At 35.9% G+C, this 27,382-nt stretch overlaps 1 protein-coding gene across 3 annotated transcripts in view; it reads left to right on the top strand.

Annotated features, from left to right (window-relative positions):
• Positions 1-27,382, top strand: part of LOC113095923 (IQ motif and SEC7 domain-containing protein 1-like) — a 158,644-nt gene that overhangs the window by 47,405 nt on the left and 83,857 nt on the right. For 2 of the 3 annotated variants that reach the window (XM_026261261.1, XM_026261267.1), the window contains exon 3: positions 7,786-7,893. The exons of the other annotated variant lie outside the window; for it this stretch is intronic. In XM_026261261.1, the coding sequence (XP_026117046.1) occupies positions 7,786-7,893 (108 nt within the window). The remainder of the gene's footprint in view (positions 1-7,785; positions 7,894-27,382) is intronic. 3 annotated transcript variants of the gene reach the window in all.

The following is a 27,382-nucleotide window of genomic DNA, read 5'->3' as shown; positions in this document are numbered from 1 at the left end:
GATTCCCTCCGCGTTTTCTGCATGGCGAAAATTATAGGGCCCTAGTTGTGGTATGCCAGCTTTATCGTGCAATGGACACACGCCACGATGTTCTCTTTACGTTTGCCCGCGCCCTCAAATCAAAACACTGCTGACTCCTTGCAATATGAGATTTCGGACACAGCGCTTGTGTCTTTTGCTTTGTGGGTGACGTAAACGCGTTGTGTCACATTAAAACAATCATTGCGAAAGAACCTGACGTGAGATTTAAAATAAATTAAAAGAGGCTTCGAGGCCGAGGAATTGTTTTTTTAAATCGAGTTACTCTAGTTACTCAAGGAATCGTTTCAGCTCTACAATAATCCACAAGCATGGCCGTAGCCAGCTATGAGGTCACAGAGGTCCGGACCTCGGTAAATTTTCATGTTCAAAAATAAAATTTGTTCTCTGATTGACTAATTTGCTGCTAGACTTCTCATATGAATGTCTGCACGTATAATTCATAATGTTTAGTGTCCGTGGTATTAAATGATCGCTGCGAGGCGCTTCCGAAGTGAACAAGTCTACAGAGAGTTGTGAGTGAGAGCGCGAGCGCGAATGGGAGACGCAAACTTAACACTATAGAAAGTTAATAAAGTAGGAAGTTGCGGTTTAGGGTCAGCGATAACTTTAACTTTATCTTATGTAATTTCCAAAATATTTGAAATAATTTATTTTATTTATTTATAGGATTTTGTTTATTTTAATAGCAACATCTGGCAACATTGCATTGCCGTCATTAGCCTGGCAGTTATCAAAAAGGCAGCGGCTATTTACATTAAGTGCAAATAGCAAATTTTTTAGGGATATGCTATTTACACTTATCTATAGTGTAAATACCTATAGAATCTATATCTGTAGAATCTATTTATACTATGTTAAAATAGCAGGATTTTCTGCTATTTATACTAGTTACTGCAAATAGTGGCAATTATCTGCACCTCAGTATTGTAGTACATTATAAAACAGTATGCAATAATAACTTATTGAGTCTAATTTAATAGATGCCACCTTATTGGGACAATAAAGCCCTCCCTACACATACCGTTAACTTTTTGATTATTAACTTAATTTTCATTGAAAATATATGCTTTTCTGATGTGATTTAAAATTTGACAAGGAAGAAAAAATTTAGCCAAAAGGCGGATTTGAACCCGAATCGATCACATCAAAATAATTATAGTAACCCCCTGGACCTCACTAATTTGTGTCCACAAGTAATCCACATGGGTCCAGTTTATCAGTTAACATTTTTTGTGACATAAAAAGCTAATTCATCAAGCTTTTTTTAATTATACTGTTGCTTCTGGCCAAAATACTAGTCCATACACCATGATAACAATATTTTCTGGTGAAAATATAAATTATTCTTCATAGAACAGTAAATATCATGTACTGAAATGCCTTATGAAATGCAGTTGACCAGTATTAAATACACACATTAGTAGCAGTGAGGGTTTAGCCTATCAGAAGTACTCCACAGAGTTTTATCAATCACACCACCATTTTTGGGATGGAGGTGTAGTACTTTATTAATAGGAGAGTAGTTGAATTATGGAGGTGTGATGCTTCAAGCACTCTGCCTCTGCCATGATATATTAGCAGTATGATAATGACCTCTGTATGATTCATCTGCACGGTGAAAGAGGTCACTGCAGCAGGAAACAGAGCTGGTGAGAAAGTGAGACACACTTGACAAACATTAAGCTACCACAAAACACATTCTATTGCTATAGTTTATCTATCTGTCCATCTATCTAGATAGTAGTGGCTGAAGACAAGTTGCTAATAACTTTTACTTCTGTATACCTTTACATGTTGTAATTATTTCTTATGGTATGGTTTAATTTTCAAAGCACTAGGGGCCAAGAGAGAGTAAATTGGAGCCCTGCACATTAAACCAGTGGCTTAATGGTTCAAAACTTCTTTACATTTATGCACGATTGATGGTAACACAGAGGTTTGCCTGGTGAATCTGAGGAAATTGTTTTAAAGGAATGAACAGATCTGATCACAATGCTGATCAATCTGGACCAATTAAACTCAGTAACTCGGTTTTGTAGTTTGGGTGCTGGCCAGTACTGCTAAACGCAGTTCCGTTGCTAGAAACATATGCTCAATGAGGTTGAATGCTGTTGTGAGAAATGGGAATAGTCTTTTGGCTTTGCTTGAGTATTTCAGGCAGGGACACTTTTTACTTCTTTCTGAATCACCAATATATTATTGGCAAAAATTACACATGAATCGATGCTGTCAGATGAAACCAAGGACCTTGAACTAATAAAAATTTGCCCACCATTTTCAGGGTCAGTAACTGGGGTGGGAGGGAGATTCAGAGGGTTAAGATGAAACTGAATCAAAAGCAATCACCTGATGCAGATTACGTTGTTTAAGGAAAGGGTCAGTGGAATGAAATGCTACTGACTTACTAGCATTGCTTTTACGAGGCTATGTTAATTAAATCATGTCTCCATGTGCTACACTGATTATGTTAACGTGTTCAAGGTCAGGATTTTTCAGTGTTTATTCACCTCACTTACAGTACATGTATTTTTACCCATAAATAAATAAATGCATGCACTTCAAATTCTAATTTTGAAAAAAAAAAAAAAAACTTCATGCTACAGTAGAATGATTTGGTTCATTTTGATTCACAGAGTACATGAGCACAAAAAATGAAAATATTAAATAAAGCTTTTTTTTTTTTAAACAAAAGGGCCTCTAACACGATCATGCTCTATTCTTTTTTTTATTTATTATTAAAAAAACTTGCTAAAATACATGTACTGCAGAGACTTGCCCTTTTGTTGTTTTTACTTCTATAATTGTGCTCATTTGTAAGTGTTGTGGATATATAATCACAATAAAATGGAAAAAAAGGAAACAAAATTATACTGCGATTTTCAATTTTGTCAATAAATCATTCAGAGTACAAAACAGCGTATTGACCTGCCACTATTTTAGTTTTTTTTTTTTTGTAATTCCATGGAAGTCATAAGGGTTTGAAACAGTAAGGCAGCGAGTAAATGATTATAAAATGTTAAGTATTTGGATGAGCTATCATTGTTATTTATTTTGTTTAGTTTTGGGGGGGTGGGGTGTTTGATCACTGTTTCACTGTACTTTTGAACAGCTCTCAACTATCTTAGGCTAGCTTTGAGTTCTTGCCAGATTTAAACTTTTTTGAAGTTTAGGAGTATTTGTTTGGTTGTACGAGTTACAGTGTGTAACTCCAGAACCTGCTCTGCGGTGATAACAGAAATCTTATGGTAGCCAGGGCGGAAACTCAAAGGAATTTAATCCCATGACATCAATGATTATCCCTGGTTTGCAGGGGTGCTGAGGAGAACAGCTTCTTTGTCTTGTGATTATGGCTTGTAAACCAAACAGCTTTGAAATGGCTTTGGCAGATATAGATAGATGGATAGATGGATAGATGGATAGATAGATAGATAGATAGATAGATAGATAGATAGATAGATAGATAGATAGATAGATAGATAGATAGATAGATAGATACATACATACATACATACATACATACATACATACATACATACCGTAATTCCTCAAATAAAAGCCGGGGCCTTTAGTTACCTGAACTGCAGAAGGTAGCAGGCTTTTATTAGAGGCAGGCCTTTATTTCTAATTCCATCTGTTTGATAAGTAATTCTTTAAACAACCCGCTTTATATTAAAAGCGATAGCGTTCCAGGACAGAGATAATATTAGCACAGAATCAGTTCAGAATCAATCATCAAAAGGATCAGTTCGGTCCAGACGCGTTCTGTCTGCTTCACGCTGAATCACGCATGCGCACAGTATCATCAACTCCTCGGTTCTCGAATCGGACGCGTCCGACAAAAACGGTTCTCAGTTCAGTGTACTGGTAATCCGAAAACCAATGCATCTAGGTCTTGACTCGAGAACGAGAAACGCTCCGGTACGTTCGTTATTTGACTCTGATGATTATCCACACAAATTTACCCCCGGCATTTATTTAAGACCGGCCTTTTTTTGTCCGTGTTGACCACGCCCCAGGCCACTATAAGAGGCCAGGCATTTATTTGAATACCGGTTTTTATTTGAGGAATTACGGTAGACAAATAGATGGATAGATAATTCTGGTTTGACATTGGTTAGAGAGTGGGTAACCTGAAGGTTGTGGGTTCAAGTCTCAAGTCCGGGAGGAATTGTGGTTGGGGGGACTGAATAACCAGCGCTCTCTTCCACCTTATAAATATCATGACTGAGGTGAGACCCTTGAGCAAGGCACCGAACCCCTAACTGCTCCCCAGGTGCCGCAGCAGCATGGCCGCCCACTGCTCTTGGTGTGTGTTCATTACTGTGTGTGTTCACTAATGTGTGTGTGCACTTGGATGGGTTAAATGCAGAGCACAATTTCTGAGTATGGGTCACCATGCTTGGCCACACTTCACTGACTCACTCACTCATGGGAAATTAGCTGGCTTATACAATGTATAAGGATGTTCATTAAGCTAAATTATTTATAGTTCAGCCCTATATACTGTGCCAGTGACTTAAGAATGCACACAAAATAAGATGACTGTTTTTGTAATTAATTATTCAGTCTTCAAAAATGGAAATAATACAAATGTGTTGTGATTTTTGATCAATTTGATTCATTGGTTTGTTGCCATGGTGACAAATTAGAGTGAGATTTTGGGTAAATATAAATTTAATGTAATACGTTTAGCAATTCCAAATAGTTGATTAACTTGGATGAGGGACCTTGGTGCCTCTGATTGAAATTCAGTTGAAGTTTTGTTCAATCAACAGAATCCATTTTAAGCAAAATACTGAATGCATGCATTCCATTTAACTGATTAAAGAGCATGTGTCACCTCCTGTGAATGTTAATACTCACATTTAAGCCTGACTAGCCAAGTTTCGTAATTCAAAAAAGCAAAACATGACATGTCTGGCTCAGTTATCCAGCAAACATCTGGTCTTTTAATGTCATGTAATATTGTATGCTGTAATTCTCCTTTTTTTGAAGTATTATAGGCTTTGTATGTTGGATGTAAGATTGAAAAATAAGATCCAGTATTTGGTTTGGTAGAGCTAATTTAATTGTACCACCAGGTGTCCAGACTGGCACAGATGACGTTTAACCGCCTTACTGCTTAACTTCAAACCTCTGGTCTCTCAGAAGCAGTTGTGGTGAATCTAATTGTACTGACAGTAAGCTTCTCATACACCTTCATTAGATTTCATTAATAGCCTGGGAAAGATTATTACTCATTGCAAATGCAAATTAACCCTTGACCATTAATGATTAGGCCTAGCAATTCTCCTGTAATCTACGATACCGCCATCCTTTTGGGAAATGATATGAAGATGTTTCGGTGTTCTGCATACATTACCCAAATGTCACCTGACTGGCTGCACAGCATAGAAAGGCAGATGTCATTTTCTGGTTGGATGCTATCTGCTTTTCACAGGATTGTGTCTTGAGCGCTTTAGATTATCTTGTGCACTGAAATGAGGATTATAAAACTGAAAAGGAAGAAATGTAATCTGCCCCCTTTTAATTATTAATGGTGACTTATAGCTTACATTAGAAAAACCAGCTTGTTTCGTCAATTTTTTTTTTTTTTGGTAAAATGATTAAATATATAATATAAATATAATATAAAAAATATAAAATATCAATTTTCACCCACCTAATGATGATATGACTCTTTGTATTTATGCACTTGCTCTGAAATGGCAAAAGGGGTATTTTCATTTCACAGCATCATTTCACCCAAACAATAAAAATGTTAAAATACTAGATTAATATAGTAGCCAAAATACAAATATCTAGTTAAAATAATCAAAATGTTAAATGTAAGATCTAAAACAGACAGTAAAAATTTAGTTAAAATAACCAAGATGATTTATGAATTATTGTTATTTATTAACGATTTATTTATAATTATATATGAATAATTAGGATTATTTTATACTTGAATGTTATTCACAGTGTTGCTTAATTTTAATTTTAGATTGTGCATATTTATTCACCCACACCCAAGAAAGACTAACATGATATCCTCTTCCATTTTGGATAAGCATAGAATTTTGCTTTTAATCTCAACCAACTTTTGTAGAGTTGTGGGTACTCAAATCACAGGAAATATGCTTTCGAATAGAGAAGGGGTGTCAAACTCAATTCCTGGAGGGCCGGAGACCTGCAGAGTTTTGTTCAAACCCTGCTCCAACACTCATACCATGTAGTTTTCCAATAAGCCTGAAGGACTTGATTAGTTTGATCAGGTGTGTTCAATTAGGGTTGAATCTAAACTCTGCTGAGCTTTGACCCTCCAGGAATTGAGTTTGACACCCCTGGAATAGAGGAAGCATGGTGTGATTTTTTAACTATTTATGTCCTATCCACTTATATGAAGGTTTTCCCAGAAACATAAAAATAAAAAAAATAAATATATATATATTATTTAGGGCTGTCAATGGTAATGCGTATTATTTAGGGCTGTCATTAAGTAATGCGTAATGCGTAAACTCGCATTGAGACTCATTTTGCATTTTCATTGAATTATTCATTCCAGTGTGCTTCGCTTTAAAATACAAGCTCTGTCATATTCTGTGATCGTTTCCCTCATGCATCGCGCTGTCAAATACAGATTGAAAGAAATATCAAAAAATCCCACCACTGTATGATGCGCAAACCACATTTCTCGTCTGGATAACCAGCATCTCACTAGTAAAGTTTAGATGGATGAAGATTGCAATCAGACAATTGCAGTGATGCACAGGAGTCATACAGTAAGCATTAATTGATGTACAAACCAACCCTGTATGAGCGTTCTCGACAAACTGATCGTACATTTGACTTATGCACAGATACATTTCAGTACATTTCATGTTGTTTCCAAACACATTCAGGAAAATGTTTTGATTTGTCATGTACATGTTGCTCTGTTTAGTCATTCTGAATGGATCGGTGTACTGTAGTAGGTATAAGCAATCAGCTCACGGCAGTTGGTTTAGGGTTTTTTTTTTTTTTGGTGTGTCATGTGGTCCTGTTTGGTATCGCAACTTGACTTGTCTACTGTAGGCTACACGTGCTATACATTATGAATTCTGAAAAGCGTTCAGTATTTATCTATTTTTATTTTTGTGTGCTTTGGTGTGCATAAATGTATCAGTTAAATTGACTCCTTGTATCATTTGGTCCTTTGGTGTCCTTTTGGAATCCACAAGTGTCCTTTTTTGAAAACCTTCAAACTATATATGAATAAGAATGCATAAAATACAGTTTTGTGAGAATCATACTTCAGTCTTCTGGTTTACTTTGGTGGATATAGCAAATTACATCAAAATGAAAGTGTTAAACAACATAAATAGTGTATGCTTAATTTCGTAAGTGTGACATTAATCACAATTAAAAAATTATAATCTATTGACACCCCTAATATTTGTGTGTGTGTGTGTGTGTGCATGTGTGTGTGTGTGTGTGTGTGTGTGTGTGTGTGTGTGTGTGTGTGTGCATGTGTGTGTGTGTGTGTGTGTGCATGTAAAATATTTGGAGCATCTCTTTATCTATAATTGGTTTGATTGTGCATGTACACATAGCATTTTTCCATCATACCAATTCAAAACATTTCATTTTTTAGTAAATTCCTGACTGTGTCTCGGCATGCTTGTGATTTGTTCCCTGTTGACTGTTCTGTTTTAAGCATGACCGAACATTAAGAACCTCTTGTAAGCTGAACATGTCTGTCTCTTTCTTTTCTTTTTGAAGACGGCACGCTTCTTTGCCCCTCGATGTCACAGATAACCCTGGCAACTTTATTGTGCCGCTGTGTCGAAGAAGTTACCCCTGCCGCAAATGGAAGTCTGCATCTCTTGGGTAAATGGAAGGGTTTAATATTCGCTTGCTAATATCTCAGAGCTGCTGCATGGACTAACTGTCTTATTTTCCTCACAAATTGGTGGCCTGATTATGAAAATCGTCATGCTCCTATCATAGTGGCATAGTGTGGCTGATGGCTCAAAAATACATACCTGTGTTCATTTAATAGATGTCTCTGCCATGACTGGGCCATAGCAGTTCTGCACTGCTCCTCCTTTGTGACTTCAGTGAAAGCGGACCTCCTGTGTCTTATGGTGTCTTAAGAAACACATAGATTCCTCCTGCTGTTGAGTAGTAGGATGTTTTGCCGCTGATTGTGTGACATGTCTTACAGTGCAGGGTTTTACTGAGAAAGGTTGGATGGACGAGCTTAAAGTGAAAATTTGATTGACACCTATTCTTTTTTTGAATACCATTCAGATTCTGTCTGCAATCTATGCTTGCCAAGTACCATTCTGAGTGAACTGAACTCTGTAGGTCTAATTCCAAAATGATCAATTACCATGTTTTCAATCAAAATAAAAGCCAAATATATACAATTTTAAGTAGATAAAAATTATATATAAACATTATTTATTTATTTATAAAAAATATTTAAATAAGATAAATAAATAGCACACTAGCATAGCCAATAGCACGTACAGAGAACCGATGATTAGAAGCCTCTGCTAGTTTGCATGGAAATTCATGCTAGCCTGTTGTCCGTGGAGGATTGTTATTCTGTGTCCTGTTAATTAGCTCTGTAGTTTAGCCTTGTTAGATGATTTTTAATTAGCTTTGGAGATGACGTGTTCTGATAAACATTAGTGATTACCGCGAGGGCTGGAGACGTCCCTGTACATTAACTGCCGTTGACCATGGATGGAGATAACATGTCAGGCGTAGAACAAATAACATTGCTCACCCTGTGGGATCTTGGGCTCAAAGAGTTGGGTGGAGCGTTCAGAGATCTCTCAATCCTGGTTTCATGAGATCAGACTGTGCTTGAGCCATGCTGGGAAGACAATGATGAAAAAAAAAAGAGCTCAGGCCTGTAAATGAAAACAATATCTCAAGACTAGCGAAGACTTTTAAATGAGAATGTGGGTAACATGTGGGAAGCAAATTCTCTATAAGAGGTTTAAAGTGTGTGTGTGTGTGTGTGTGTGTGTGTGTGTGTGTGTGTGTGTGTGTGTGTGTATGCGTGCATTCGCTTGTGTTTAATGAGGATGCATAATAACCATTTTAAGGATGTTTGAAAGGTACAAAATTGACAAGCCAGACTCACCAGAACAATGTGGCGACATATTATTTTGTTTCTTTCAAATGAAATGACCAGTAAGTGGTGCAAATGGCGTGTTCAGTTTTATCCAAATCGTACATGAATCTGGCAACATTTTATTGTGTTGATTGTTGTATGTATTGTGGCAGTTCATAAAGGTAATGTGGAGCTAAAAGGTTATTGCTCAGTTGTATTTGAAAATAACGTAAACATACACCTTATCTTAAACCTAACCAATATTGTTAACAAAAACAAACATGAGATTAAAACACATTTTCTGAAGCAACCATGCCATTTTAATTTGTTTTTACAAGTCAAGCTGTTTTTGAGTGCTTTTATTGTGATTCGTGTTTGACTTGATTGCAAATGCAGTGCTATTCCAGGTGAGCTAGCGAGCAAGTTTACTACATTAGAAAAGCCATACATATGGAGCTAGTAATGTGATGCAAACATCAAAATATATTAGTTTACAAATCATAACATTTTTCTGAAAATTTATTACATTTCTTGCCATTTTACTGTCTCTAGTGTTCAGCTGGATGCTGCAGTGAATTATATTTATAGATACATTTTTGGAGTTTTGCAGTAATGTAGGTAGAGGCATGTTTTTCTAATGAGCCTAGGTTGAAAATTGGCATGGCTCTGGAAACTGGCGAAGCAGCAAGGAAATGGATATTGATCAGAGACCCAAGTGCAATTGCAGATACATAAGTCGCTAGTCATTTTCAAATAGCATTGTTTTGCTGCTCTTCAATACGTCATTACCAGCTAACAAGGTAATAAACACATTCTGTATCAAGAATGCAATTACATTTAAAGGCCAATGTTGATTTTAGACCCAAGAAAAGAAAATTCTAGCCTCTGCTACATATTAGCATACAAATTACAGGCTCTGAAATTCAACAAGCGCGTTCTTAATTGCATCAGGCTCATATTAGTAATCAAGGACTCCTCTCAGAGACCATGAGATCGATAATGGTGCTTGCTGTTGGAAAAATGCTTTCAGGTGATTGATTGTACATTAGGCGGATATATATCTAAATAGCAGCCGGCAAGTTACCAGTTGTGTCATAACATTGTTTGCTTTTCCATACTGTCATACTATTCTATTACTACTACTAATACTTTCCATAATACATGCTGTTTCTGCAGTATGTGTGCTGTTTATAGTAAACAACATTATGCATGTAATATTTGGTTGGCCTACAGAGCACATTGCATTAAATGCTGTATTCCACAATTATTTTTTATTTTTTTCGTTTATTTGTGAAATATTACTGGCTGCTCATAATGCATACACTTTACTTTTTTTATGTCAGCTGCAGCATCTCTTTTCTCTTTCAACTTTTTACTTTCATTTTTTTTTAAGTTAAATTGGACTGACAGAATTGCATCATTTAGATTTTGAAAAATAACTTGCCACTTTCTGAATAAAAATGGTCATGTGACAACAGTGTAGCATACTAAACATTGTACATTGTTATACATTGTTCAAAAATACTTTTGCACACTCATCCAACTGTATTTATTACCACTGTTCTCACATTGCTGCTGTTCATAATGTGTATATAATCCTACATTGCTCTGTTCATAATGTACATACAATCCAATCCATACATTGCATTCCTATTTATATTCTGTAAATACTCTGCTCAGTACTGTATATAGCAACTCCACTGTACATTCTGTATATTATAGCTTCACTTACTTTGCACTTGTATGTATATAAAACACTATATTCTTGCACTTCTGATTAGATGCTAACTGCTTTTCATTAGCTCTGTACTTGTACTCTGCATAATGTCTATAAAATTTAATCTAATCTAATCTAAAGTTTAAAATGTTCACTATCGCGTAATCCATACTATTCAAATGTTTAAAAAAAGACACTGTATTTAGTGCCATATACTGTAAATTCTAATTATAATATTCCATTTTATATTACAGTACATTCTCAAAACAACCACAGAGACAATTTTATGTATGATTTTGGAAATAATAGCCCCATTTTAGCATCTCTTTCTTTTCTTTTTATTCTTTTTATTTAATTTGTGTTTTTTTAAATGTTTTTAAGTTAATTTGGACTAATCTGATTTTTAAAGCTTTATTTAAAAAATTGATTTAAATCGCAAACTAACCACTTTGATTTTCGAGATAACTAGATTCAATACAACGTGACATAATGGGGTCATGTGATGACAGTTTAGCATACTATAGTTGGAAATTTTCACCATTGCATAATGCATGCTGTTTTACATGTTACATATTCACATAGAGACAAAAAAAAATATTCTTTGCCAGTATACTCTCTGTATATGTCTATAGTCAATCCACTCCACCATCTGGTTCTTACAGGGGATCTTTGCGTGTGTGTTAAAGGGAGTGGCTGAGCGTGGAACTCATCAGTATGCATGCTGGGTAAAGCAGGAGGTAGCCCCACTCCAATCCACTGGGCAGACATTCGCATCCAAGCTACTTTGATCTTAACGCCTCAGCTTACACATGATATCAAGACCTTAGGTTTCTGTTCACTCACCATATTTTACATCTCTACTGTGCCACTCACATTTCTGAAGGCGAGTAAATGGAGCTCTTTTAGTCTTTCTAGATAACAATCAGTGCAATTTCCTCTAGTATTTTGGTTTTCTTCTTCTTTGTAGTGACTGTACTGTGCATAATAACTGTCATCTGCTCTAAAGAGACTTGAGAAGTCCCAATAAGTAAAGTTTGGCAGTTTTGGCAGTAAAGTTGCTGCTCAGCAGTGGGTCTCTTGTCAGCCATGACAGTGCATGTACTGGCCGAGTCTGTGTGGTTCATCTAAATAACGTCTCAACTTGTCACCACAGGAGAAAGAATTTCAACAAAAGTTGACCCAGCATGCTTCACTGAAAGCTGCTAATAGACCGCAGTACAGCAGAGCATGCTAACTTTTCTCCTTCCACACAACAAACCCTCTGGAAGATGAAAAGAATGCTACTTTGATTCAGAACATGCTTTGTAATGCTATCAAAATGTTAATTCCTCTCAGAGTGTGTAAATGAGTTAATATAATTTTCATGCACAACCAGAGATTTTAGTGTCAGTTTTAATGCGTATTATTATTATTTTATTTATTTTGTTTTACTACTTTTAAACAGTTGGCTTATTTACTTGATTTTCCTGTAAAAATGGGTAATATCAACAGGTCCAAAGAATATCAGATTAACTTATGTATTAATATATTAACAGTGTGTCTAGATCACAGATAGAGTAGAAGTATATTATTCAGGGGGGTGTCTGTTTTGCAAGTGTGCAGCAATAACACCATAAATTTTGACCCATGACAAAATATTCTGATGGTAAGAGTTAAGGGGTGTCAGACACAGACTGTTTATTCGGCCTTCAGACCCACAGAGGATTGGATATTGGCTCAGAGGATTGGATAGTGTGTGTGTGTGTGTGTGTGTGTGTGTGTTTAAGTGAGTCTCTCTACCCACTCTTGACTGATTGCTGGTCAAGGGCACGGACAGTCTGTAATAGAGCAATGCTTCACGAAAGGACAAGGGAGGGAGTTCTATAGGTCAGGAGCACTTTGTTTCTCATTCAACATTTTCACATGGAGCTCCTTTGTTGTCATTCTTAGATAACAGGTGAAATGACAGATATGTCGGGAGTAATTGCAGATGTTTCTGAATACCTCAGTGGCCTTTTAAAACATGAATACATAAATACAGGTGACATGACTGACTGTGATTACTGTAGATATCACCGTGACCTCCATCTTCACACTTCATCACTTTTGTGTTAAGGGCTTACGAAACAATTTTTTTTTCTAAACTAACATAAAATGAATGAATGAATGAATTAATTAAAATAGTGATTTTCTATATATATATTTTTTTAATAAAATAAGTCAGTAAGTACTTTTGCTAAAGATTTCTATTTCAAATAAAAGCTTATTTGACAGCTTATATACATACATACATACTGTGCCCTCTAATAATATTGGCACCCTTGGTAAATATAAGCAAAGGTGGCTGTGAAAATTAATCCGCATTGTTTATCCTTTTGATTGTTCATAAAAAAATAAAAAAAAAATTGCAAAATTTATTTCACATCATTTAAGTAAAACCATGAAAAGTGGGGGAAAATCTCATTATAAAATAAATGGTTTTCTATTTCAAATTAGCCGCAATTATTGGCACCTAATTATTGCAACATCCTTTTTCTCAAGACATCAGCTCTGATGATCAGCTCCTATAATGCCTGAAGAGTTTGGAGAACACTGACATGAGATCAGAGAACATTCCTTTATATAAAAACACTCCAGAAGATCCTTCTTATTCCAAGCTCCATGTTGGTGGAGTTTCTCCCAACTCATTTTCTATAGGGATCAGGTCAGGGAAGCTTTGTTTTGTGCTCAGTGACACATTTTTATATTGATTTTGATGAATTCTTTTTTTTTTTTTTTTTTTGGATCATTGTCCTGATGGAAGATTCAACCATGGCCCATTATAAGATTTCTAACAGAGGCAGTCAGGTTTAGATTTTTTTATCTGTTGGTATTTGATAGAATCCATGAAGCCATGTATCTGAACAAAATGTCAAGGACCTCCGGCAGAAAAATAGGCCCACAACATTAAACACCCAGCATTTTAACTGTGGGCATGGGGTAATTTTTATCCTTTTGCATCAAACCCATCTGGTGGGTTTACTGCCAATTTTTTTTTTTATTAGTTTCATCTGACCATAGAAGCCAGTCCCATTTGAAGTCAGTCGAGTCTGACAACTGAATATGCTTGAGTGTGGGGCTGTGATTGCTGTGATATGCTTTAGCTCTTTTCTTACAGCCACTTTCTATTTTGTGAAGCTCAACAATCTATCAGAACTTTACTCCTTGTGATGGATGATTAAGGGAATTTGGCCTTTGTGTTCCTCATACTACCTGTCTTTTAAAGACCTACTGTGTTTCATCTCATCGCTACTGTTAATGGAAGGAGCGCTGCACTGTTATGTGACACTATGGCTGTAGGGAGCAGTAGTTCCCCGGTAGCTACTGCTGCTGCTTAGGCTGGGGGAAGGACAGAGCTGATGATGGGGAGGTGGAGGTGGGCGGCAAAGCTAATTCATCACTATAAATGCCTGTGGAAAACAATGTGTCCAACTCTGTGCCTGTCAAAGGACCCCGGCGGTCCTACAGGCAGTTAATTAACTTCCCGTCCGTGCTGAGAGGAGGTATAAGTGACACAGGTGCCAGCCTCCAAAAGCAACAGTCTGAGTATGCTGATTGTAGATCGAGTGCTCTGATGTACTCCCATTAGATTATTTTTTTTTTAAAGTCAGTTGTGTGGCACATCACCCCAAAGCTAATGTAGTTATGAACAAATCTGTGAAACTTTCAGAGGAGAGAGGATGTGGTGTCCTCATAACATTTTTTTTTTTTTTTTTCGGAAATGGAGTTGCACATTTGTAAGTATGTGACGACAGGGAGATGGTATATATTGCACCCTGACCTGAGAGACTACTGAGACATGAAATCCAATTAGATTTCTTTAGAAAAGTACAGTTTACTCAAAACTTGCAACCCACTGGAACATATACTGTGTTTCTGACACTAGCTTTGAGATAGGTCCCTGGAAGATAATAAAGGAAAAGTTCAACCAAAACAAAAATTCTGTCATCATTAATTAGTCATTTTTAAATGATCCTTTTTGGAGATTTTTGAAAACTCATGGTTAACATTTACTTCTGTTGTACAGATGATAGCAGTTTAGGTATTTGTAATAAATATCTCAGATAAAGGTGGTAAATTTGGGGTCAGTAAGATGTTTGTTTATTTATTTTTTATATATATATAAAAAACGATTCATTAAAATCCTCAAAAGTGAAGATATAATTCTACAAAAAGATTCCTGTTTTAAATAAATGTTGAACTTTCTATTCATCAAAGAATACTGAAATTGTATATAATGGTTCCGAACAAAATATTAAGCAGCACAACTGGTTTCGATGTTGATAATAATTAAAAAATGTTTCTTTAGTACCAAATCAGCATCTTACAGACTCCAAACTTTGAAACAGTAGTGTATGTCTGCTGTTTAATAGTTAATTTTGTCAAGCTTTAGGCATATAGATATTCTCAAAGCTAATACACTTGGAGTAAAATGATTTCATCAGTTCTTTGATTGGTTCTGAAATTCATTTGGTCAAGTAGATGAACCCTGAAGGTAGTAATAAGCTTATATTAATGGAAGAAATGTGATTTGGGTATTATTAAACTTTTATTATTAACTACTGATGACCTGCACTAACCAGATCTACTAATATAACTGTCATAATTATACTTTAATGACATATACAATTATATGTGTCTTGATGTACATAGTAGTCGGCCTATTTCTCTTATAACTATGGCTTGAGGTTGATGAGATGATACATTATATATCTGAATGGTGGTGTATATACATACTGTACATGAAGGTGTATTGCTCTGTTCTTTTTATGTGTGTATTATAAGCTGTTTGGCCAATCTTGAAAATATTTTCTAGTTCAGACTTAGTATGTTCATGAGTTTCTCTGAAAGACATTATAATCTAAACTCTTGTGGTGAACAGGAACTAGCCTTTCATCTTATATGTGTTAATTATTTATATTTGGGATCGATGGCTTGACTGAATTTATCACTGAAATTCATTTAATTCCTTTTCTTATGCAGCAGGTTTTGAGGATATGACATAAGTAAAAGGCCTTCATAGAAAACCTTATGAAATATATATATAAAATGCATCATAAAAAAAATCTGAAAGTATAAATTGCAATCCATTATGTCTTCTAACAAATAATAGTAACTGTAGTTAACTGTAAAATATAATTCTCAATTTAGTGGTTATTCTTGGTGATAACATGAAATGTATGATGTAATACTTGTTCATATGTTATAACCATTATTAGTTATCTTTCATTAGGTTTAATTAACGTTGCAATTTGTTTATGATATCAAATAACTGATTTTAAGGTATAGTATTTGATACATCACAAAGGCATTAATGCATTATGTATACAACCATCAATTGTTAAAAATACCTTGTCTTATGTGTTTTGCAGATTAATATCGTGATATGTGGTTTGATTATTTTCATGTTACAAACTCAGAAGCCCAAGATATTGGTAGGTCCTTTAGTGACCACAGTGAGATAAGTGTGTGCCCCCCTCAGATAGAGCATATGTTCTGCCCTGAGATACCAATCCATTAATTGTTACTGACATACTGCTCACTGCAGTCACAGTGTTACCAAGCATTTGGAAATAAGTATAGACTCTGTTGTCCCTGTCCTTCCCCTGTGTCTCTTCCTCTTTGTGGCCAAAGATAAAGTTACAGTCTCCCTGCTAGCCTGCAGGGGCTTAAACACTGTCAGACATTGCTGGAGAGGTTCAGAAGGTCTTCGAAAAATGGATCAAATCACTTGCAAAGACCTCACAGATGGAGTGGCCAGCAGAATCAGTGGTCTGTCCCACCATCTGCCATGAAACTGGGAAAAATGTTGGGGCTGGCACCAATTGGAGCTCCCAACATTACCAAATGTTTATAGACAAGTGGTGGGTTAGACAGATTTTATTTATTTATTTATTTATTTATTTTAATATTTTTGTCTGTTCCCAAATTATATTATTGATAGAACATAATTCATTAGAAGTCTAGATCCAAATATAGATGCATATACATTCTGAAGCATAATGGTTAGAGCGTTTGACTCCTAACCCTAAGGTCGTGGGTTCGAGTCTCAGGCTGGCAATAACATAACTGAGGTGCCCTTGAGCAAGGCACTGAAGCACCAACTGCTCACCGGGCGCCGCAACATAAAAATGGCTGCCCACTGCTCTGGGTGTGTGTTCACTGCTATGTGTGTGTACTTTTGATGGGTAAAATGCAGAACATGAATTTTGAGAATGGGTCACCATGCTTGTCCAATCCTGCTCCTGGATGGCCACTGTACTGCAGAGTTTAGCTCCAACACCAATTAAACACACCTGAACCAACTAATCAAGATCTTACTAGGCATACTAGACACTTCTAGTATGACGTCACTTTAAATGACAAAAATGCAAAAATAAATGCAGTCTGGTCTGGTGTGCATACTGCAGGGGTGTCCAAATTCAGTCCTGGAGGGGCCAGTGTCCTAACTAGTTTAGCTCTGACTTGCCTCAACATACTGCCTAGAAGTGTCTAGTATGCCTAGTAAGATCTTGATTAGTTGGTTTAGGTGTGTTTAATTGGTGTTGGAGCTAAACTCTGCAGTACAGTGGCCATCCAGGAGCAGGATTGGACACCCCTGACATACTATAAGAGAGAAAAAAAAGGAACTTTCAAATACTTACAACTTTTTTTTTCTTCACTGGACTGTATTTCTCACTTCTTGTGCAGTTAACAGTTCATACGGCCGTTTGTTGTAGTTGGTTTTATATGATGAAAAAATCTGTTATTAGGGTTAGAATCAAGGCTCATCAGTACTGAGAAAATTGGACATTTGTACCATGCATTAGTGTTTGCCCTTACCTCAAAAGTCAAAATCATGACGCTAATATTACTATTACACCTGCTGAGATAAACTCATAATTCTCCTGTCCATGTTAAGATTCTCTCCAGTTCAGTAAATCAATATAATCGACAGTAATAATTTAGTATGGAATACTGGAAATTTGACTTAGTTATTTAAGCAGCTCTATTCATAGCACCTGTCAGAGGTAATGGAAAGTAACTGTTATTAATATTATATAAATTACTAACTAAATAATTGTGTGTTTATCTTTTCCCACAAAGGCCAGCTAATAATGAGCTAATTATTCTGTCATGGATACATCAGATGGCTAGTGTACAGAGGGTCAATCCAGACAGGTGGTAGCTGTAGCAGAGATGTTTATTAGCAAGTTTGGAAAAGTATGCTGATACTAATGGTGCTGTGATCACACCCTATGCCGGGGTGCTGGGAGAAGAGGGCAGACCAGACCACCTGTTACACAAACCGGCCCAGTGGTATTGGGAGATATGTGGAGACTTGTGCAGACATCTGGACCTTTCTAAGCATTCTTTCATAGTTATTCTCTGATGGATTTGAAGCCAAGTGGGTTTTTCAACATTCATTTCTTATGTTTATAGAAATGTATGTGTACAGTAGACACACATTACGCTAAGATTTTGTTTTGGAAAAAGTATTTTGGGCTTCTCCAAGGCAGCATCAATTTGATCGAAAATACACTAAAAGTAATATTAATATTATAATAGTAATATTGTGAAATATTAAAATGTTACATATTTTTCCTATTTGAATATATTTTAGTACGTCATTTATTCCTGTGAAAGCAAAGCTGAATTTTCAGCAGCCATTACACAAGTCTTCAGTGTTACATGATCTTTTAGAAATCATTCTAACCACTATATGTGTTTTTTGTTGTTGTTGTTGTTGTTGTTTTTGCTGTTGTTGTTTTAGTCAGGATTCTTTTAAAATGACAAAATGAACAGCACTGAAATATTTTAAGATTATGAATGCATTACCTTTGATGAATAGTGCATTTTTTGCTTAGTCAAATCATTAAATTAATTCCTAAAATAAATAAACACATACATTTTATTGACCCCTGAACTTCTGAACGATCTCATGTATTGTACCTTATTTTGATAATAGCAATTTCTGAAATCAAGTGAACATTGGTTTTACATAATATTTGTTCAGATATTTCACTCACAAATAACTGTAAACAGAAAAATGCAAATAAGTTTTTTAATTAGGAAAGCGAGCACAAAATCCCAAATGTCAATTGTCAGGCGATTAATTGGCCTGGTTGATAAATCGGTCTGCCAGTGCTTCATTTAAGCCACTGCTTTGTTTGTTGGTTTGGTTGGTGAATAGTATAATCCTAAAAATCCATGCACCCAATCTCCATCTGTGCCTTGTCATCCGGTCAGTGTAGAAAGCTCCACTCTTCCCGTCACCATCTTGCTGATGGAATTTGAATTAACCTCAAAATTGAGACAAAACATCTCCTCGTAAAAAGGCTCTTGGCTTTGTTATCTTAATTGATGCGAAGTGACTAATATAATTGCAGTGGCACATCGTTCAGGGCTGCAGAAGGCAAATTACGTGCTGTTACTTGGAAAGCAGCGCTGTGACTTGAACCCCCACATCCCACCCTCCTGCTTCGAGACACCGGTTACGTGAGCCCTTCTTAATGACAAGGATGTGGGTTATTGTGTGAAGGCCTGTTATTTTCTGACACCGTTGCAATTTAACACATCACAACTCATGGTGGATTAAAGCAAAACAGGTCTTTGTGAGCAAATAAAGCCCACCCTGACACCATCCGTCTACTTAATGATCTCCTCCTTCAGAAGACTAGCCCTCTTTATGGGTGTTTTGTTTAGACACGCTGTTCTTGGAATGACTCCTCTGCTCTGGTAGTTTAGAAAATGGTCGCCTTACATCTTTCTCTTGATGTGTCTATTCCGATGTGTTATTCCGTATTTCTACCGGTCTTTCTGTAGCCCAGAGGTTCTCAAACTTTAATAAATCGCGCCCCCTCAGAGGAGTGCTGTAACTTCTGAAGGACAGACGAAATGATGCATACTGTAGTCATAAGATGATGAGCATAGATTAGATTTAAACAGGATAGAGTTCGGTGCAGTTCATATGTTTCATACACGTTTGGAAGCAGACTGTCACAAACAAAACTCCTTCCCTCATGAGTCTCAGATGCAGTGCATTAAAGAAAATAGCCTGCAACACTTGTGTATGGATGGAGAATGGTCTGCGTCTCTGATGAAATCTGTGGCAACTAACCCAACTACATTGTTGTTAAAGAAAATGCGGAAATTAAGAAGAAAAAAATGTATTTATTCCTAACAAGACATCATTTTGTCTTAATATATTTTTACTACTTTTCAAATGTTTTTTCTTCATTTAAATATATCGTTGTGTGTGTGTAATAAAATGTTATATTAATATAAGAATATAACATTTTTTAAATGAGTTACTTTAACAGTGTCTTATATTTATTAAAATGTTTAGATTTATTAAAATGTATTAAAAGGTTTAGTTCAGCAAAAAAAATACAAATAAATAAAGCCATAAATTACTCACCCTGAAGTCATCCTAGAAATAAATTGAAGTTATTTTAAAAATTGTCTTTGATCTTTCAAGCCGTTTGATGCAACTTAGCCGGTGTTGCACTCCATTGGTCCTTAATAAGTTTCATATAAAATACATTCATTGAAAAAAAACTGTCTCACACGTCTCCGGGCTGTGAACAAAGTTTGTGAAAACTAATGTTTGTTAACAGGAGCAAAGGAAGCAAAGTTTCCTTATTTTAGCAAAGGAAAATCAGTCTCCTCTTGGCTTCTATCGAAATCCTCCGATATTCTTCTTTACAAATCCTCATTTTGTACTTCTAATTAGTGACCGTTGTTTTGTTTTGATCTCTCCTCCATGTTTCCGTGTGCATCACTTTTGAGCGGCGAATGCGCAAAGCTGACCTCACATGTCATTCCCCCAGAACTGCTTCGTTTGAATATGGATATTTTTCTTAGAAAAACACATACAGAAGGCCTTTGTTCACCCCCCACCCCGGAGCCGTGTGAGACACTTTTTTACAATGGATGCGCTTTTTATTAAACTTCTCGTGGACCGAGAGTTGCATCAAACGGCTTGAAAGATCAGAGACAATTTTTTAAATAACTCCAACCGAATTCGTCTGAAAGAAAAAAGTAATAAACACCTAGGATGACTTCGGGGTGAGTAATTTATGGCTTAATTAAGTTTTTTTTTTGCTGAACTAACCCTTTAATATATATTATTTGAAATATATTTATTTGGCAGCAGAAGTTTGAGCAGTAATTTCCGTGGCAGTGAAATCCTAGTCACTGTTACCTCATTAAAATCCATCCTAATATGGTACATGTGGATTTACCACAGCATTGTAAAACCGCTGCCATCTTACATAGCAAGCCAGACCTTCCTGCTCACTGCTCAAGATTTTTTTTTTTCTTCTTCTTTATTTTTTTCCCCCTTTCCCCACATGTCACAATGGGCCTCTGGCTAACTCTCAGCTTGATCTATCAGGATTTGTGGTTTGTTAAGCACTGAGATCATGGCTTTGCATTGTGTTACGCCGTTTCTCTGACAGATGTGCTCTTGACGAGGATCAGACAGCTTCCGTAAAATGTCAGTCTTCCCATCCCCGCACTGAACCTGAACACATGCGGCCGCATAAGCCTCTGTATGTGACCCGAGGCTGTGAGCTGGTGTGTTGATATGGTGGGCCGCACGGCACTGCTCATGTGCCCGCTGTGGTGAGCTTTCACAAAACCATCCTGTCAGTCTCCCTCCGTAGACCACCACTTGTAGCGCAGCGCCCCCAGCCTGTGGCTTCTCTGTCCCTCTATTCAGCTACAGTTTGTTGTTCTTGGCATTGCTAAAGTAATTACACAGTAATTAGTGCTTTAATTTCACACCATTGAATGGAAATTGGTGGGGCTGAAGATTCTGTTTAAAGAAACACTCTCTGAGGTTTTCACATAGTGGATTTACAATAAACTTAAACCATGTTTGATTTGACGTGAATGAATATGAGAATGTGAGGTGTCTAAGTACAGTCTGATTAATAAGTGAATGCATCAGCTTACAAAACAGCGACCTTTTGCAGTGTTTCAACAGTAATCTATGACCAAACAACTCGAAATGTTTTTCAGTCAATCAATTAAATCAGTATCCCAATTTTACTACAAGGAGAGCTTTGTAGACAGAATTTGTAATATGTTGTTGATTTACGTAAGTAAAATAAAAAAGTTTTTAAGTATAAAAATTAGGGCCGGAACTTTAACGCGTTAATTGAGATTAAATAATTACACAAAAAATAACGCGTTAACTAAGATTAATTAATTACAGAAAAAAAATTCCTGCATTTTTAATAACTTATTTTTGCACCGCGGAACGTTTCTCACTGGATGAGTTTCGGCGGACCGATTATACTGGAGCACCAACTAGCGTTCGTATATGATATCACCACAGCACATCTACGAGCCTCAAGTATCACCTCAACGCAAAACATATAGCATATATATATACCTATAAGCTTCCTGAATTTCTGAAATGTACTATTTCTAAATTGTTTCTAAATATTCTATTGCTACACTTCATGGCAAAAATTGCACTGGTCTGCTAGACTTGGTTGAACAAAAATAAACAATATTTTGTTGCTTAAGCTTATGTATTCAGTCATTATTCAATGGTATACTATAAATCCATGTGAAAAAAAATTACTTCTCACTGTTCTCAGATCAAATATTTATATGCGATTAAAATGCGATTAATTTCGATTAATTAATTACAAAGCCTCTAATTAATTAGATTAATTTTTTTAATTGAGTCCCGGCCCTAATAAAAATATAAAAATAATTATTTAGTATTTTATAGATAATTATTTAATTTTTATTTTATTATATTAATATTAAATTTTTCATGTAAGATAACATCAAAATAATGCAAAAATGGTGTATTTTTGTTTTTTACTCAAACTTTTTTTTGTGTGTGAGCCGTGTAGCCTAAATTGTAACAACTTTTCCGGGTGGACAGTTATGTTTTTTCCCATTTTGGTGTCCTTGCGTGTGTCATGAGAAAGTCACCAGGTTTATCAATGCCACATGAACATGACTTGAGTTTGATTGAATATAACTTCATTTAGACAAGACCAGTAAGAATTTATTTCTAAGTAGTCTTATTTTTTATATTATTGATACAGTTTATAGTTAGATATAGTTTTAAATTATGTGTATTCTAATTTTGAGTGTGTTGCTGTAATTTAAGCATTTTTCACAAATGCTTCAAATAGAATTTAACATGGTAAACATGGAATATTGCTTAAATATACAGACAGTCCTTTGTGTATGTGACAATCCACAATATTTTATGTGTGTGTTTGATTGTTCAGGGGCCTGATATTCCTGTAGATTTATTTAATTCAAATGTTTTTTTTGTTGTTGTTGTTTTTTTTGTCCCTGCGGGCTAGTTGTGATTTGCGGGTATTTTTGGCACTAGACGTGATTAACCCTCGTTTACTCACTGAAGATCCCTCAAGGCAGAGGCTGTGGGAATCTCTCAGTGGTCATTCTGCCCACGCTGGATGCTTGTTAACTCTGCGCGCCTGGTAATCACAGCGAGTGTGTCTTGCTGCGATGTGGGGCTTGTGGGAACATAATTGACAGATTGATATTTCATTCTTCCATTGTTTAGCCTCACAGACTCCTCGCTCGCACAAATGGACTCCCTCCTGCCTTTCAGGTGTTGATGAAAATGATTCCAGCTCCCGCCTCTTTTTCTCTGAACACAATCATGTGCATCTGTGCTGAGAGCTTGAAGACTTCACGCAAAACTAACTCTTGGAAACCAACAACCAACATTTAAAATTAACATTAGCTGAGTGCCAGATGCGAGTAAAAACTGACTCTTCACACACCACTTCTGAAGAAAATGTTGTTTATTGTAGCCTTTTATTTTGGTTTGAAGTGCATCTAAATTTAGCTACATATTTTTTATCAGCTCATAGAAGCCATATTGTTCTTATCATTTTGTTTTGTCATGGTGTGTGAATGCGTCACCTCCTCGAATCAAAGGGGGTTTTGTTAGACTGTAACAAATTGTTCTCTGTGTCACAGAAACTGCCCAAATGTTTCTAGACTCAGACAGTAGTTATACTGGAATCTGTTCATAAACCAAGCTTGAGAGCACTCACAATATTGCTTTTCATTCCTTCAAAATATCTTCTTCCATCTGACTTAGTTTTATAGTTTTATGAATGTTGTCATGGAGATGTATTATTGGGTTTATTTAAATATGAAACATTTTTCTTTAGGGTAGCTGAACAAGTGCATTACAAGTGAATCTCTGTTACAGTAGCTTACAAAGCTTTGGGGTCTGTAAGATATGTTCTGTATTTTTAATGCTCACCGAGAGCATTTATTTGATGAATATTAATACAATTTTAAAAATCAGTTTTTTACATTAATATATACAGTGTAATTTATTCCTGTGATGGTAAAGCTAATTTTCAGCATCATTACTCCAGTCTTCAGTCAAGTGATGATCCTTCTGAAATTATTCTAATATGCCGATTTGATGCTCACCTTTTTAATGCACGCTCACTGAATAAAAGTATTAATTTCTTTTAAAAAAAAATGATGATGATGATATTTTTAACAGTAATGTACATCTGCAGATGTATGTGTGATAAGTTCAGAAAGTATTCTGAGGCTATAGAACAAGTGGTTGTGATAAGGTAATCAACATCTTCCCTCTTATGTTCCTCTTTACAAGTTTGATCGTGATTACAATGTGATTTGCTCACAGGTGATTGGTCGGAGAAAAAAAGTGGTAAGCATCTCGGGCAATTTCACATTTATTTCCCTTTTTTAACACCGCTAGCAGAACAAAAAGTACAGCAAAAGATTCACAACAGACTTGTTATTAAAGTTTTAGCTGTGCATTTTTAAAACTCCAAAAGGAAATGGTGGAATTTGTTTCTGTGTATAGTTCAATCTCTTCATTAACAGCTTGTACAGTCGAAATTCACAATAAAAACTTAAGCATGTCAAATAGCAATTGTCTTTCACAGTGAATCATCTGTGTTCACCTGTTATTTACAGTTATTCCAGTATGATGTGAAGGCTGCATAAGAATGTTTTTTTCATATGCAACATACAGTAAACCAAATGAGCATTACTGCATACAAATATTGCGTGACCTTAAGCCGTTATGATTGATCATGGCTTAATTTTGATATTTTCCCTGCACTTTTTAACAACTGATAAGGAGGACACCAGTGCTTTGAAGTGTTCAGATTGATTTCTGTGTGTCCTCAGGGCTTGCCATCATGATTTTGGCACACCTTGAAGTTTCAAAAAGTTTTTATTTGCTATAGTACAGTATCATAATAGAGAGAAGTATAGTATGAAAATCTTTAAAAATATATATTCCTCTTCTTCCTGGATTTGTGTGTATCCAGGCTTGTGCTTTTGAAAGTGTATTGAATAAGATAATTTCCTTCCGGCCAAACAAACTAAACTGATGTAGGCTAAATTTCACCAAAGTAGTAGGGGTGCAACTGCGAAATTAAATAGCTAATATAAAGAGTTATGGTTAACTTCACACACTGCCGAATTTAATCAGTTTACACTATTATTCCACCCTATCATTATTTTGTGGGACTTTTTTTCAGAGCGCTGGCTTTCCTATGGTACATTTCAATAAGAATGATAATATCCATGTCACTGTCATTTTCAAAGTCCGATCTTGGCTAATAAGAACTTTTTTGTGTTTGAGGACCACTGAAGATCCAGTGTGAGAGCATAGGTTTGTTTCATCAGTTTCAGGAGCTTTCCTCAGGCTTATCTGTGGCTTGGATAGAAAATTCAGTTTTCTCTCAGGATATGTGTGCTGCGGAACAGTAATCAAAATTTTGCCAAGAAGAAAGTGTTCCTGGAACACTATCCCTGTCATTTCTTTCTTTCTTTTTTTTATCTTTTTCAAATGAGATAAATAAAATACATTAATGTATTTAATTATAATATAAATTGTATCATTATTATATTATTTAAAAATACATTACAGTTGTCATACAAGTATTTTATATCAAGTATTTAATTATATATTATTTAATACTAATTTTATAATTATATTTTTAGTTTATGACCATTTTTCTGGGTTAACTTATGTATCTCACTTAGTTTTGATTCAAAATACAATGATGCATGTCACATGTAGTGTATTTCAGATTCTATCTTCTGAGTGGATTCAGTGTGAAGATGTTTGTCCGTGATTCTTTAACTGTACAAACGCTTCATGTTTAATCAAAATCCTGTGGCTGATCTATTTAGATGGCACACTTTCTCTCATTAATCATTACAGTTCTGTTCTCGCTGTCTGGTCGCTTTCTTATCACGAGTCCAAACACGTACAGCTGGAACGACTGCTGACATTCACTCTGGCCCTCTTAACGTCTCTCTTTCCTTCTCTCTTTCTCCGGCTGTTTTGAGTCCCCAATGACTCTTCATTCTTATGCATCATATTTGTCGTGAAATATTCAAATGTCTCAAATATTTATGAAAGCTGAATTGGAGAGACACTAAATGAGGTGTAAAGAATGAAACCATGATTCAAAAAGAAGGAAAAAAGACTTAATGTAAGGAAATACACTATGTGGACTGCTAAGGCGCACGTCAAATGTAGCAGCGACATTCAGGCGGAAAAGAAATTAATGTAAGTTTTTCCAAAGCGTTTACCTCATTACTTTTGTTTGTCCCCAAAAATCGGCGAAATTCGTCAGAAGGCCATCAATTGTAGAGGAGGTTAAAGCGTTACGGCTCGGATCAACCTTTTCCGTCAAACAGATAAACAAATTGTGAATTAGTTTTAAAGACCTCCTGACAGGATTCTGTGGAAGTGTGGTGTACAGTATTCAGTGGACCGGGATGAGAGAAAGAAAGGGATGGAAGTGAGAGAGGAATGACATTAACATCATAACCATGAGAAAGAGAAAGAAAGCCAGTAAGATGTTTTGGTCACACTTTTCTCACTATTAAAGGGATAGTTCACCCAAAAATAAAAATTATTTCATTAATATCTCACCCTCATGTTGTTCCAAACCTGTAAGACCTCCGTTAATCTTAGGAACACAGTTTAAGATATTTTAGATTTAGTCCGAGAGCTCTCAGTGCCTCCATTGAAGCTGTGTGTACGGTATACTGTCCATGTCCAGAAAGGTAAGAAAAACATCATCAAAGTAGTCCATGTGACATCAAAGGGTCAGTTAGAATTTTTTGAAGCATCGAAAATACATTTTGGTCCAAAAATAGCAAAAACTACGACTTTATTCAGCATTGTCTTCTCTTCCGTGTCTGTTGTGAGAGAGAGTTCAAAACAAAGCAGTTTGTCATATCCGGTTCGCGAACGAATCATTCGATGTAACCAGATCTTTTTGAACCAGTTCACCAAATCGAACTGAATCTTTTTAAATGGTTCGTGTCTCCAATACGCATTAATCCACAAATGACTTAAGCTGTTAACTTTTTTAATGTGGCTGACACTCCCTCTGAGTTCAAATAAACCAATATCCCGGAGTAATTCATGCACTCAAACAGTACACTGACTGAACTGCTGTGAAGAGAGAACTGAAGATAAACACAGAGCCAAAGGAGTTTGTTCA

Source organism: Carassius auratus, unplaced genomic scaffold (genome assembly GCF_003368295.1).
Source record: "Carassius auratus strain Wakin unplaced genomic scaffold, ASM336829v1 scaf_tig00215808, whole genome shotgun sequence".
Lineage (NCBI taxonomy): Eukaryota > Metazoa > Chordata > Actinopteri > Cypriniformes > Cyprinidae > Carassius > Carassius auratus.
Note: the sequence above shows the minus strand (reverse complement) of the source record. Positions and strands in the feature narration are given on the sequence as shown.